This window comes from Artemia franciscana, chromosome 3 (assembly GCF_032884065.1).
Source record: "Artemia franciscana chromosome 3, ASM3288406v1, whole genome shotgun sequence".
Taxonomy (NCBI): domain Eukaryota; kingdom Metazoa; phylum Arthropoda; class Branchiopoda; order Anostraca; family Artemiidae; genus Artemia; species Artemia franciscana.
In genome coordinates this window covers 13,670,518-13,684,286 of record NC_088865.1, presented here as the reverse complement: position 1 = coordinate 13,684,286, position 13,769 = coordinate 13,670,518, and the positions used below count along the sequence as shown (strand labels likewise).

The following is a 13,769-nucleotide window of genomic DNA, read 5'->3' as shown; positions in this document are numbered from 1 at the left end:
GTGGAAGCCTCCCATCCGTAGGATTACGTTTTTGAAGTCATCCGGGTATTTACTTTTCACTCCCTGTGCTAGCTGACAAATGAAGAGATTTTGCGTGACCACCGTATCGTCACATCCGACAGCTTTACTTGTCGCCATGAACGTTCGTAGAGATTTGTCGACTGTTGCATGGTTGTTTGGTGCTTCATGAAGGAAAGGGAAGTAAAATACGTTGCTTTTAGGAACATTTTCCTTCGAGACTTCGAGACCATTTTCCTTCGAGAGTGTATATCATTATGAAATGATACATTAGATTCATAACCAACTTTTGTTCTTAAAACACACATTTCATCTCTGGAACATGTATTGCATTATTTTTTTAGAGTAAACACAGGTCAAAAAATATGCATCAACTGGTCAGAGGTACAGCATAGATCATGTACCTTTGGCCACTTTGTGTTGTAATTTTGACTACTTTCATAAATAAGTACAAAAACGAGCAGAAACACATTTACTACTTGTTCTCCAGCCAGTATCAATTATTCTAGATTATATATTGACAAATCAATTTCAAATCACAGATGTTCCATTTGACAAGCAGTCCCATGGGTTTTCACTAGAACTGGAAGTTCCAACACTAAATCTGATTGGTCAGTGTAACATGCCTTTTGTTCAGTCCTTATAAATCTAAAGGAGTCATTATCATCTAGTTTCTTGTGATATTTAATTTTGTAAATTACTTTCATTAAGTCTCTTACTTCTGCAAAAAAATTTACACTCCTTTTGCCAGCCAACTTTACAACACCAAAAGTGCTTATAGAATTTCTATTTCTTTCAATTTTTTTTTTTTTGATCTTCCAAATTTGTGTCATATTCTTCATTATCATCCATCAGCAAATGAGTATTTGGGTCAGAATCACACGTTGAATTTACCTGTAGTAATTGTGTTTTTTTTTGTTTTTTTATCTTGGCCTACCCGACTCACTTTTCTTTTTCAGCTTCTGCTTATCAATTTCTTCTGCTTAGCTTATTAATCAACTTCCCGCTAGGTAGCAGGTTACTAAACAAAATTCCTATTATCGGGTACACTCGCTAAAAAAGTTGTAGACTCCCCAGATACAATAATTTAAACTTTTTTTTCTTAGCTCAATGTGTTCGGAATTAAACGGGCTTTCTTTTTAATATAAAAAAAATACTTTATCTTGAAAATGTTTCGAGTTTTTAGCTTTTCTGTTAAAAATCTGTTGACCAAAATCTTTTTTTTTAAACTGCAGTAAAAAGTATACTATTTTTTTACTTTTTTTACAAAAAAAAAATCATGTTCATGTAGCCCCAAGTCCCTTCTTTCTATTTATGTAAGAGTACGCTGGTTTTGACCAATCTTATCTGTAAAAAAAAAATTAGAATCGTCGAGCCCCATTATATGCCAAATTTAGTATTTTTGGCCTATGTCTCAGAAACACCCCAACTTTGAACATGCGCCCTACGATATTCTGGTCGACTACCATGGGATCCACCCTTAACATTTTTGTACCTTTCGGCATGGGAACTAATCGAAATAAGCAAGTACAGCGCTTTGACTATTATTAAATAAAAAAAAAAACTATTTTTTTTAGCTGAAAGTAAGGAGCGACATTAAAACTTAAAACGAACAGAAATTACTCCGTATATGAAATGAGTTGTCCCCTCCGCAATCCTTCGCTCTTTACCCTAAAGCTTTTAATTGTTTTAAAAAGTTTGTGGCAAAGAGTCAAACTTTAGCGTAAAGAGCGAGGGATTAGGGAGGGGACAACCCATTTCATATACGGAGTAATTTCTGTTCGTTTTAAGTTTTAATGTCGCTCCTTACTTTCAGCTAAAAAAATTATTTTTTTTTAATTTAATTTCTGAACGTTTTTGAATTAATGCATGTTTGGTTTTGGCTCTCCGCACATAAATTATTAAAATGAAATTTGTATATTAATTCTTTTTTTGGCTAAATGGCTTTCTCTTAGTTTTGATCAGACGATTTTGAGAAATAAGGGGTGGAGAAGGAGGCCTAGTTGCCCTCCAATTTTTCGGTTACTTAAAAAGGCAACTAGAACTTTTAATTTTTAACGAACGTTTTTATTAGTAAAAAATATACGCAACTTAAGAATTAACTTACGTAACAAACTTTCATAACCTTATATTTTTATTATGTATACGAGGGGGTTTGTACCCTCGTTAATACCTCGCTCTTTACACTAAATCGTAAGTTTTGTCCCAATTCTTTAAGAATGACCCCTGAATCAGAAAGGCCGTAGAATAAATAGTTGAAATTACTAAAAATACTTTAGCATAAAGAGCAAGGTATTTATCTCCTCCTAAATACCTCGCTCTTTATGCTAAAGTATTTTTAAAACCCCTCAAATGCGTAATAATCTCTGTTCGTTTTAAGTTTCAATGCTACTTCTTCCTTTCATTTGAAAAAAACGTTTTCATGTTTATTTTTCATTGTTTTCTTATAGTAATGCTAGAGAATCCTGCGCCCTTGTCATTGAATTTTTCTTCCCCCATGACAGATTTCTCCAAGGAAAGATCCTCCAACATAGCCCCCTCTCCTCAGCCCCACCCCCAAACAAAATAAAATCCCCCTGAAAACGTCTGTACACTTCCCAGTAACCATTACTATATGTAAACACTGGTCAAAGTTTGTAACTTGCAACCCCTCCCCCAGGGATTGTGGGGGAGTAAGTCATCCCCAAAGACATAGTTATTATGGTTTTCGACTAAGCTGAACAAAATGGCTATCTCAAAATTTTGATCCGTTGACTTTGGGAAAAAATGAGCGTGGGAGGGTGCCTAGATGCCCTCCAATTTTTTTGTCTCTTAAAAAGGGCACTAGAACTTTTCATTTCCGTTAGAATGAGCCCTCTTGCGACATTCTAGGACCACTTTGTCGATACGATGACCCCTGGGAAAAAAAAACAACAACAAAAAAACAAAAAATAAACACGCACCCGTGATTTGTCTTCTGGCAAAAAAATACAAAATTCCACATTTTTGTAGATAGGAGCTTGAAACTTCTACTGTAGGGTTCTCTGATACGCTGAATCTGATGGTGTCATTTTCGTTAAGATCCTACGACTTTTAGGGGGTGTTTCGCCCTATTTTTCTAAATAAAGCAAATTTTCTCAGGCTCGTAACTTTTGCTTGAAAAGACTAAACTTGATGAAACTTATATATTTAAAATCAGCATTAAAATGCAATTCTTTTGATGTAGCTATTGATATCAAAATTCAATTTTTTAGAGTTTTGGTTACTATTGAGCCGGGTCACTCCTTATTCGTTACCACGAACTGTTTGATATCACTAAGCTTTGTTTAAATGATTATAATCAATTCGGTTTTAGATCTAGGCTAGGCTGTCAGCGTGCTTTGACTTCTTTATTAATTAAATAAAAGAAAACTAATTTTCTTAGCTGAAAGTAAGGAGCGACATTAAAACTTAAAACGAACAGAAATTACTCCGTATATAAAATGGGTTGTCCCCTCCGCAATCCCTCGCTCTTTACGCTAAAGCTTTTATTTGTTTTAAAAAGTAGAATTGTGGCAAAGAGTCAAACTTTAGCGTAAAGAGCGAAGGATTGCGGAGGGGACAACCCATTTTATATACGGAGTAATTTCTGTTCGTTTTAAGTTTTAATGTCGCTCCTTACTTTCAGCTAAGAAAATTAGTTTTTTTTTATTTAATTTCTGAACGTTTTTGAATTAATGCATGTTTGGTTTTGGCTCTCCGCACATAAATTATTAAAATGAAATTTGTATATTAATTCTTTTTTTTGGCTAAATGGCTTTCTCTTAGTTTTTATCAGACGATTTTGAGAAATAAGGGGTGGAGAAGGGGTCCTAGTTGCCCTCCAATTTTTCGGTTACTTAAAAATGCAACTAGAACTTTTAATTTTTAACGAACGTTTTTACTAGTAAAAAATATACGTAACTTATAAATTAGCAACTTACGTAACAAACTTTCATAATCTTATATTTTTATTATGTATACAAGGGGGTTTGTATCCTCGTTAATACCTCGCTCTTTTCACTAAATCTTAAGTTTTGTCCCAGTTCTTTAAGAATGACCCCTGAATCAGAAAGGCCGTAGAGTAAATAGTTGAAATTACTAAAAATACTTTAACATAAAGAGCGAGGTATTTATCTCCTCCTAAATACCTCGCTCTTTATGCTAAAGTATTTTTAGAGCCCCTCATATGTGTTATAATCTCTGTTCGTTTTAAGTTTCAATGCTACTCCTTCCTTTCATTTGAAAAAACGTTTTCATGTTTATTTTTCATTGTTTTCTTATAGTAATGCTAGAAAATCATGCGCCCTTTTCCTTGAATTTTTTTCCCCCATGACAGATTCCTCCAAGGAAAGATCCTCCAACATAGCCCCCTCCCCTCAGCCCCACCCCCCAAAACAAAATAAAATCCCCCTGAAAACGTCTGTACACTTCCCAATAACCATTACTATATTTAAACACTGGTCAAAGTTTGTAACTTGCAGCCCCTCCCCCAGGGATTGTGGGGGAGTAAATCATCGCCAAATACATAGTTATTATGGTTTTCGACTATGCCGATCAAAATGGCTATCTCAAAATTTTGATCCGTTGACTTTGGGAAAAAATGAGCGTGGGAGGGGGCCTAGATGCCCTCCAATATTTTTGGTCACATAAAAAGGGCACTAGAACTTTTCATTTCCGTTAGAATGAGCCCTCTTGCGACATTCTAGGACCTCTTGGTCGATACGATGACCCCTGGGAAAAAAAACAACAAAAAACAAACAAATAAACACGCACCTGTGATTTGTCTTCTGGCAAAAAAATACAAAATTCCACACTTTTGTAGATAGGAGCTTGAAACTTTTACACTAGGGTTCTCTGATACGCTGAATCTGATGGTGTGATTTTCGTTAAGATTTTATGACTTTTAGGGTGTGTTTCCCCCTATTTTCTTAAATAAGGCAAATTTTCTCAGGCTCGTAATTTTTGATGGGTAAGACTAAACTTGATGAAACTTATATATTTAAAATCAGCATTAAAATGCGATTCTTTTGGTGTAGTTATTTTTATCAAAATTCCATTTTTTTGAGTTTTGGTTACTATTGAGCCGGGTCGCTCCTTACTACAGTTCGTTACCACGAACTGTTTGAAAGATGTCCATCGAACTCGTCGCCTACTTCATTTTGCAACCTAGCCGTGTCTAAAGCATTTGACAGTCTTTGTCATACTAAAGCATGGACAGCATTATGCCAGAGAGGAGTAAATCCGTCGTGTGCTTCGTTTTTGGTATTCCCGTTCTTACCTTCGCCTTAAGTCATTAGATAATCCTTAGTTTGGTCATATCCCTGTTCGTTGCAGTGTAAGACAAGGGCGAGTTCTTTCTCCGTATATTTTTAATGCTTGTATTGAAAATGTATTATCAAAAATATCGACTACATGCCTATTAGGACCATCTGATATCTCGTATCTGGCTTATGCAGAAGACCTTCTGATTAGTCAAACTGAGTCTGGTCTTGCCCGTTCAGTGATTTCAGTTACTTTTGCTTCCCAGGATATCGGCCTTAACCTAAATAAAAAAAAACAGGCAACATTAAAACTTAAAACGAACAGAAAATACTCTGTGTATGTAAGGGAATGTTCCCTTCTCAACGCCCCGCTCTATACTCTAAAGTTTTTTACTCTTTGGTAAAGTAGAATTGAAAGAAAGAGTCAAACATTAGCGTAAAGTGTGGGTCGTTGAGAAGGGAAGATCCCCTTTCGCACACGGAGTAATTTCTGTTCGTTTTAAGTTTTAATGTCGCTCCTTACTTTCAGTTAAAAAAACTTGTTTTTTTTAATTTAATTTCTGGACATTTTTGAGTTAATGCATGTTTTGATCTTGGCTCTTTGCATATAAATCATTAAAACGAAATTTGCATATTGATTTTTTTTTGGCTAAATAGCTTTCTCATAGTTTTCATTGGAAGATTTTGAAAAAAAAGAGCGAGGGAGGATGCATAGTTGCCCTCCAATTTTTTGATTACTTAAAAAGGCAACTAGAACTTTTAATTAATTACGAACGTTTTCATTAGTAAAAAATATACATAACTTACGAATTAACTTACGTAACGAACTTCTATATTCGTATGTTTTTATTGTATATATGAGGGGGTTCACCCCTCGTCGATACATCGCTCTTTACACTAAAGCTACCCCTAAATCACAAAGGCCGTAGAATAAATAGTTAAAATTACTAAAAATACTTAAGCGTAAAGAGCGAGGTATTACGAGGAGGTAAGCCCATCAAATGCGTAATAATTTTTGTTTGTTTTAACTTTCAGTAGTTTCAGTAGAAAAAACTTTTTAAATTTATTTTTCATTGTTTTTGTAAATAATCCTAGAAAATCCTGCGCAAATTTTCTCAAGACTAATCTTGATGAAACTCATATATTTAAAATCAGCATTAAAATGCGATTCTTTTGATGTAACTATTGGTATCAAAATTCAATTTTTTAGAGTTTTGGTTACTATTGAGCCAGGTCGCTCCTTACTACAGTTCGTTACCACGAACTGTTTGATATTGACAAGTGCGAGTTTCTTGTTTTCAACTCTAATAATTGTTCAGAATCACTATATTGCGATGGGTTTAGTATTCCCTATGTTAAATCGTGTCGTTGGCTTGGTATAACAGTTTGCGATTCTATGAATGCTCTCCGGTCTCGTGCTGTCAAAGATATTTAGTGATAAGCTGAGGCTCGGTTGCTCTAAGATTGTGGCAAATCGTGGACACTATAAGAGAAGAGCGAAATCTTTTTTAAGTGGACTTTAATGATCAGCCATTTTTTTTTTCTTATGAGCATCCTGAAAAAACAAGAAAACTTCCAGGTTCTAACAGGAAAAGAAACCTTCATGGTTCTAGTTTTGGTAGTAGATTATGTCTGTTACATTTACCTTCTTGGCATGATAAAAATGAAATAAAAGTTAAATTAATATTTTTACGAGAATAAACAATAATTATAAATCAAATAAACATATGTAACAAACTATTTTTCTTCCTGGCCAAACTTAGCCTTTGATATTTTAGGCCCTACGAATAGAGATATGCAAGATGGTGGGACAGAAAAAACTCTATTAACCCATGGAATCGGATAAATCTCACTCCTGAACAATTTAAGGAATTGGAAGAAGTGTTCGAAGAGACTCGCTTTCCAGATTCCGAAACTATAAGTGAATTAAGTGTGCAGCTTAATCAAAGTAAAACACGGATCCAAGTAAGCTTAATCTTATCTTACTGTTTTTTAGATATATTGTAATTGTATCTTTGTGGATGTATTTAGATATATCCATGCCATCTTATTTATTATCAGATTCATTTACACGTAATAGCCTTTTGTGGGGCGAATATTGTCCTTAATTAATACCTTAATTAAAAGTCCCTGTAGTTATTTTAGTCAACATTTTAAGTCTTGTATTAAGAACGACTCCTGAAACACAATGGCCGCTTAATTAGAACAATAAAAACTTTTTAAAATCATTAAAAAACTTTACCATGAAGAATAAGGTACTTAGGAGGGGTAAAACCCCCCTCATACACTTATAATCTTACACAACTTTTAATCTTACACAACATGTTTTCTTAGGAGACAGAAACATCACTGGAAAAACAGGAACAGAAAAATAAAAATGTGTTATTATTATTATTAATCAGAATTGGTTCCTTGCACAGGGTTGGTTTTAAGGTTTTGTAGATACGACAAAGCAATTTTGACATCATTCTCATTCTCCCTTCACCCTTCATTCTCCTACTGTTGAAAAAAAACGAACAGGTAAATATCATGGAAACCAAATAAGGTAGCTATTAGATAAATCATCTTGTAACCAAAAGTAACAAGATAAATCCACTGAACCAAGCTATATAGTTTGCTTAGATTTTGCAGGTAAGCTGTAAATCTGTAAGTTTTTCAGATCATATAACGATGAATAACTCAAATGTATGATTAGGTAAAAATTTTACATTGAAGGGTCTTTTGACTGATTGGAAGGGATTTTGTCCCTCTATCAAAAACTAGTATCTTGACCTGCCATGTTTTCATGAAATTTACTAAATAGTGATTTTTCTTCATTTTTGGACCTAAAGAAATAGATGGGGATGCGTGTATTTGCCAACAGGTATGCGGAACTCCATTATCTTCCCATTGTTGCCACTCTCTTTTCTGCTAGACATAGATTCTTGGTTTTGTAATCCTATTATGGCCATAATAGGTTTTGGGTGAGAAATAAACTAAAATAAGAACATTTCCCTTCTACTACAACTAATACAATATGTTTTTACATCTGTAGTTACTAGGTTGTATCTCATAAAGCATAGAAAAATTCTGATTACGTTTTTACGCTCCCCTTGTCGGGTTAATAAGGAAGGGGGGGGGGTCAATTTTTAATTCAAAATTAAACTATTGTGTAGATAGTAGGTTTTGGCATAGGAGGGTCTATATCATATTTTGACTTCTAATGTCATTAAGTCTAATGTCTATTGTAGTTATATATATATATATATATATATATATATATATATATATATATATATATATATATATATATATATATATATATAATATATATATTTGGGTAAAGTTGACATCTTAAGATTTTCTGGCCTAAAAATCGATCTATATAGGTCACGAGTTTCAGAAAATTCGTCCAGAGCCTTAATTTTTGGGGAAAAGATATGTGAATGACGTCATTATTGTATACATCAGTATCTTAATGACTTCATCCACTAATATAAAAGGCTGCATTCATATTACATCCCTAAATGACGTCACATGAAATTTCTTACCATAATCTATTTCAGTGACGTCATTCATAGCATAAAAACAAGCGTTGTCTAGGAAGATCCATCAGTCTACTTTTGAAAAGCAAGTAGTAATATAAGTATTCTAATAACAAGTACAAGTATAAACAGCCAGCATTATACCTTTAGTGATATGGCACTAAGTTTTGGAAACTTTGATCTTGACCCAGATTCCCAGCTTATGACTGGAGTGACCGATTTTACATACCAAGAAGACTTACAACTGGACTGCCAAAAACAAATTCCTTTGAAGCACAGATTGGCTAGGCATATGAGAACTCAAAATGGAAAAAAATACTATGAATGTGAAGAATGCAAAAAGAAATTTTCTTTCAAGTCCAATTTGGCTGTGCATATGAGAATTCACAGTGGAGAAAAACCGTATGAATGTGAAACATGCAAAAGTAAATTTTCTACCAAGTCCCATTTGGCTGTGCATATGAGAATTCACAGTGGTGAAAAACCATATGAATGTGAAACATGCAAAAAGAAATTTTCTGCCAAGTGCAATTTGCCTGCGCATATGAGAATTCACAGTGGTGAAAAACCATATGAATGTGAAATATGCAAAAAGAAATTTTCTGCCAAGTGCAATTTGCCTGCGCATATGAGAATTCACAGTGGTGAAAAACCATATGAATGTGAAACATGCAAAAGAAAATTTTCTGACAAGTCCAATTTGGCTGTGCATATGAGAATTCACAGTGGAGAAAAACCGTATGAATGTGAAACATGCAAAAGTAAATTTTCTATCAAGTCCCATTTGGCTGTGCATATGAGAATTCACAGTGGTGAAAAACCATATGAATGTGAAACATGCAAAAGGAAATTTTCTATTAAGAACAATTTAACTAGGCATATGAAAACCCACGCTGATGAAAAACCATATGAATGTGAAACATGCAAAAGGAAATTTTCTACCAAGACCCATTTGGCTTTGCATATGAGAATTCACAGTGGTGAAAAACCATATGAATGTGAAACATGCAAAAAGAAATTTTCTGCCAAGTGCAATTTGCCTGCGCATATGAGAATTCACAGTGGTGAAAAACCATATGAATGTGAAACATGCAAAAAGAAATTTTCTATCAAGTCCCATTTGGCTGTGCATATGAGAATTCACAATGGTGAAAAACCATATGAATGTGAAACATGCAAAAGAAAATTTTCTGACAAGTCCAATTTGGCTGTGCATATGAGAATTCACAGTGGAGAAAAACCGTATGAATGTGAAACATGCAAAAGTAAATTTTCTATCAAGTCCCATTTGGCTGTGCATATGAGAATTCACAGTGGTGAAAAACCATATGAATGTGAAACATGCAAAAGGAAATTTTCTACCAAGACCCATTTGGCTTTGCATATGAGAATTCACAGTGGTGAAAAACCATATGAATGTGAAACATGCAAAAGGAAATTTTCTATTAAGAACAATTTAACTAGGCATATGAAAACCCACGCTGATGAAAAACCATATGAATTTGAAGAATTAAAAAGTGATACGAGGTGTTAGCCCTACTGATTGCTCTTTTTTTTTTCAAAATTGGCATTTGATTGATTTAAATTTCTGTTTGTTTTAAGTTTTAATAAAATTTCATAATTTAACCTTCGTTCGTCTTTGGATTTAATGTAGCTCCGCTTTTATTTGATTTTTTTCTATAATTACTCAATAATATATGAGCCTGAAAAACACGCCAACCTTTTCAAAAAGAGGGAGAAACCCTCCAAAAAAATATAATGATCTCGCCAATGTCTACTATTCTGCCTAGTAAAGAGAGGACCTCGACACATAGTACCCTATAATCAATTGTTTTGACAATATATCGAATCGAAATCAAGTCACCATTAGAATCGCCTCTGGCTCGGAAAAGATAAATATATATTCTAGAAAAAGAATATATATTCGGAGAAAAATAAATACAAGTCCTAGATAAGTCATTGACATAACCGGAACGGATCTGCTCTCTTTGGGGGAGTTGGGGGGAGGGGTTAATTCTGAAAAATTAGAAAAATGAGGTATTTTCAAATTACGAAGGAGTGATCGGACCTTAATGAAATTTGATATTTGGAAGGATATCATGTCTCAGAGCTTTTATTTTAAGTCCTGACCGGATCCGGTGAGACCGAAGTCGGAAGGGCGGTACCTAAAATCTGGGATAATTCTTAGAGTGGAGGGATAAGGATGAAACTCGGTGGAAAAAATAAGTACAAGTCCTAGATACGGGATTGGTCATATCCTAAACGGATCTGCTCTTTTTGGAGGAGTTGGGGGGGGGGGGTTAATTCTTAAAAATTAGAAAAAATGAGGTGTTTTTAACTTACGAAAGAGTGACCGTATCTTAATGAAATTTCATACTTAGAAGGACCTCGAAACTCAGATCTCTTCTTTTAAATCCTGACCGGATCCAGTGTCATTAGGGGGGGGGGGATCTTGGAAAACGCTTAAAGCGGAGAGATCAGGATGAAACTTGGTGGGAAGAATAAGCACAAGTCCAAGATAGGTGACTGACATAACCAGACAGGATCCGCTTTCTTTGGCGGAGTTGGGGGGGGGGACATAATGTGAGAAAATGCTGCCTGATCTGCTTTCAGTGACTTGACATTCATTATAGGGAATTGCACTAATATAGTTATGGTCAGAATTGTGAAAATCAGTCGGAATTTCAAAGGGACACGCCCACCACAGAAGTTACTGTTTTTGCTCCTGTCCAGTATGAATCGGTCAGTTTTTGTAGTTTGAACACAATATTAAATTTTTTTACTACCTACATCTTAAATTTCTTCATAACTGTATCTAAATATTTCTTTCTAGTCTGGGTTGAGGCATTGGAAGTTTCGCCACCATTTTTGCATTAGAATGGTTACTTCTCCTATTTTAGTATTTGGATATGTCTCAAGGGAATTTATGCAGGATACAGCTCTAACAACTAAGCCGTTCTTTATTAGCTGATCCCTCCGCAATCCCTCGCTCTTTACGCTAAAGTTTGACTCTGCTACAATTCTACTTTTAAAACAATTAAAAATTGTAGCCTAAAGAGCGAGGCGTTGAGGAGGGGACAACCCATTTCATATACGGAGTAATTTCTGTTCGTTTTAAGCTTTAATGTTGCTCCTTACTTTCAGTTAAAAAAACTAGTTTTTTATGGCACTTGGTATTAACCAAGTGACATATAGCAATCGCAAATTCTGTCGGTCTGTCGGTCCCGGTTTTGCTACTTTAGGCACTTCCAGGTAAGCTATGACGGTGAAATTTGGCAGGCATATCAGGGACCGGACCAGATTAAATGAGAAACAAGCGTTTTCCCGATTTGACCATCTGGTGGGGAGTGGGGGGCCTGTTAATTCGGAAAAAATAGAAAAATTGAAGTATTTTTAACTTACGAACGGTTGATTAGATCATAATAAAATTTGATATTTAGAATGATATCGTGTCTCAGAGCTCTTATTTTAAATCCCGACTGTATCTGGTGACATTGGGGGGGGGGAGTTGGGAAGGGGAACCTAAAATCTTGGAAAACACTTAGAGTGGAGGGATCGGGATGAAACTTGGTGGGAAAAATAAACACAAGTCCTAGATACATGATTGACATAACTCTCTTTGGGGTAGTTGGGGGGGGGGGGGTAATTCTGAAAAATTAGAAAAAATGAGGTATTTTTAACTTACGAACAGGTGATCGGATCGCAATGAAATTTGATATTTAGAAGGAAATCATGTCTGAGAGCTTGGGATTAAACTTGGTGGGAAAAATAAGCACAAGTACTAGATACATGATTGACATAACCGGAACGGATCCGCTCTCGTTGGGGTAGTTGGGGGGGGGGTAATTCTGAAAAATTAGAAAAAATGATGTATTTTTAACTTACGACGGAGTGATCGGATCTTCATGAAACTTCATATTTAGAAGGACTTCATAACTCAGATCTCTTATTTTAAATCTCAACTGGGTCCAGATTTTTTTGGGGGGGGGTAGTTGGGGGGGACCGGAAATATTAGAAAATACTTAAATGCGGAGAGATCAGGATGGAACTGGATGGGAAGAATAAAAACCTGTCTAAGATACGTGACTTACATAACCGGACTAGATCTGCTCTCTTTGGTGGAGTTGGGGGGGGGGGGTAATTTGAAAATTGACGTATATTTAACTTACGAGAGGGTGACCAGATCTTAATGAAAATTGATATCTAGAAGGATCTTGTGCTTTTAATTTTAAATTCCGACCAGATTCTTTGACATTTGGGGGAGTTGGAGGGGGAAATCGGAATTCTTGGAAAACGTGAAAATTGGGGTATTTGTATCTTACGAATAGGCGATCGGATATTTGTGAAATTTGATGTTTAGAAGGAATTCACGTCTCAGAGCTCTTATTTCAAATCCCGACCAGATCTTTTGACATTGGGGGGAGCTTGAGGGGGAAATCTTGGAAAATACTTGGAGTGGAGGAATCGGGATGAAGCTTGGTGGATAGAATAAGTAAGTGTCCTTGATACGTGATTGACGTAACCGTACTGGCCTCACTCTTTTTGGGGGAGTTGGGGGGAGGGGTTCAGTGATTTGGCGAGTTTGGTGCTTCTGGACTTGCTAGGACGATGAAAATTGGTAGGCGTGTCAGGGAGCTGCACAAATTGACTTGATAAAGTCGTTTTCCCAGATTCGACCATCTGGGGGGCTAAAGGGAGAGGAAAAATAAAAAAAAATTAGTTATTTGTAACCTACGAGTGGGTTATCGGATCTTAATGAATTTTGATATTTAGAAGGACATTGTGACTCAGAGCTTTTATTTTGAATCCTGACCGGCATTAAGCCTCTGACTTTCCTTTTAAATCAATCTATTGATTCTTAGGATTTTGTTAGAGGTCATACCATATGAGCTCTTGTCTCTTAGCTCTTCTTGCGTCGTCACAAGTGCCATATGAGCTCTTAGCTCTTGTTTTATTTAATAGTTTA

At 35.3% G+C, this 13,769-nt stretch overlaps 2 protein-coding genes across 10 annotated transcripts in view; both read left to right on the top strand.

Moving 5' to 3' along the window:
- Positions 1 to 13,769, top strand: part of LOC136024916 (uncharacterized) — a 202,087-nt gene that overhangs the window by 83,939 nt on the left and 104,379 nt on the right. For all 9 annotated transcript variants that reach the window (XM_065700490.1, XM_065700493.1, XM_065700495.1 and 6 more), the window contains one exon: positions 7,058 to 7,244. The gene's annotated coding sequence lies outside the window, so the exon portion shown is untranslated. The remainder of the gene's footprint in view (positions 1 to 7,057; positions 7,245 to 13,769) is intronic.
- On the top strand, positions 8,958 to 10,337 carry LOC136025469 (zinc finger protein OZF-like). Its single transcript, XM_065701501.1, has one exon. It carries the CDS (start codon positions 8,958 to 8,960, stop codon positions 10,335 to 10,337), a length of 1,380 nt encoding a protein of 459 aa, XP_065557573.1.

What these genes read in the sequence shown, in the direction of transcription:
- LOC136025469 (XM_065701501.1), top strand. Translation starts at nt 8,958, where the DNA reads ATGGCACTAAGTTTTGGAAACTTTGATCTTGACCCAGATTCCCAGCTT.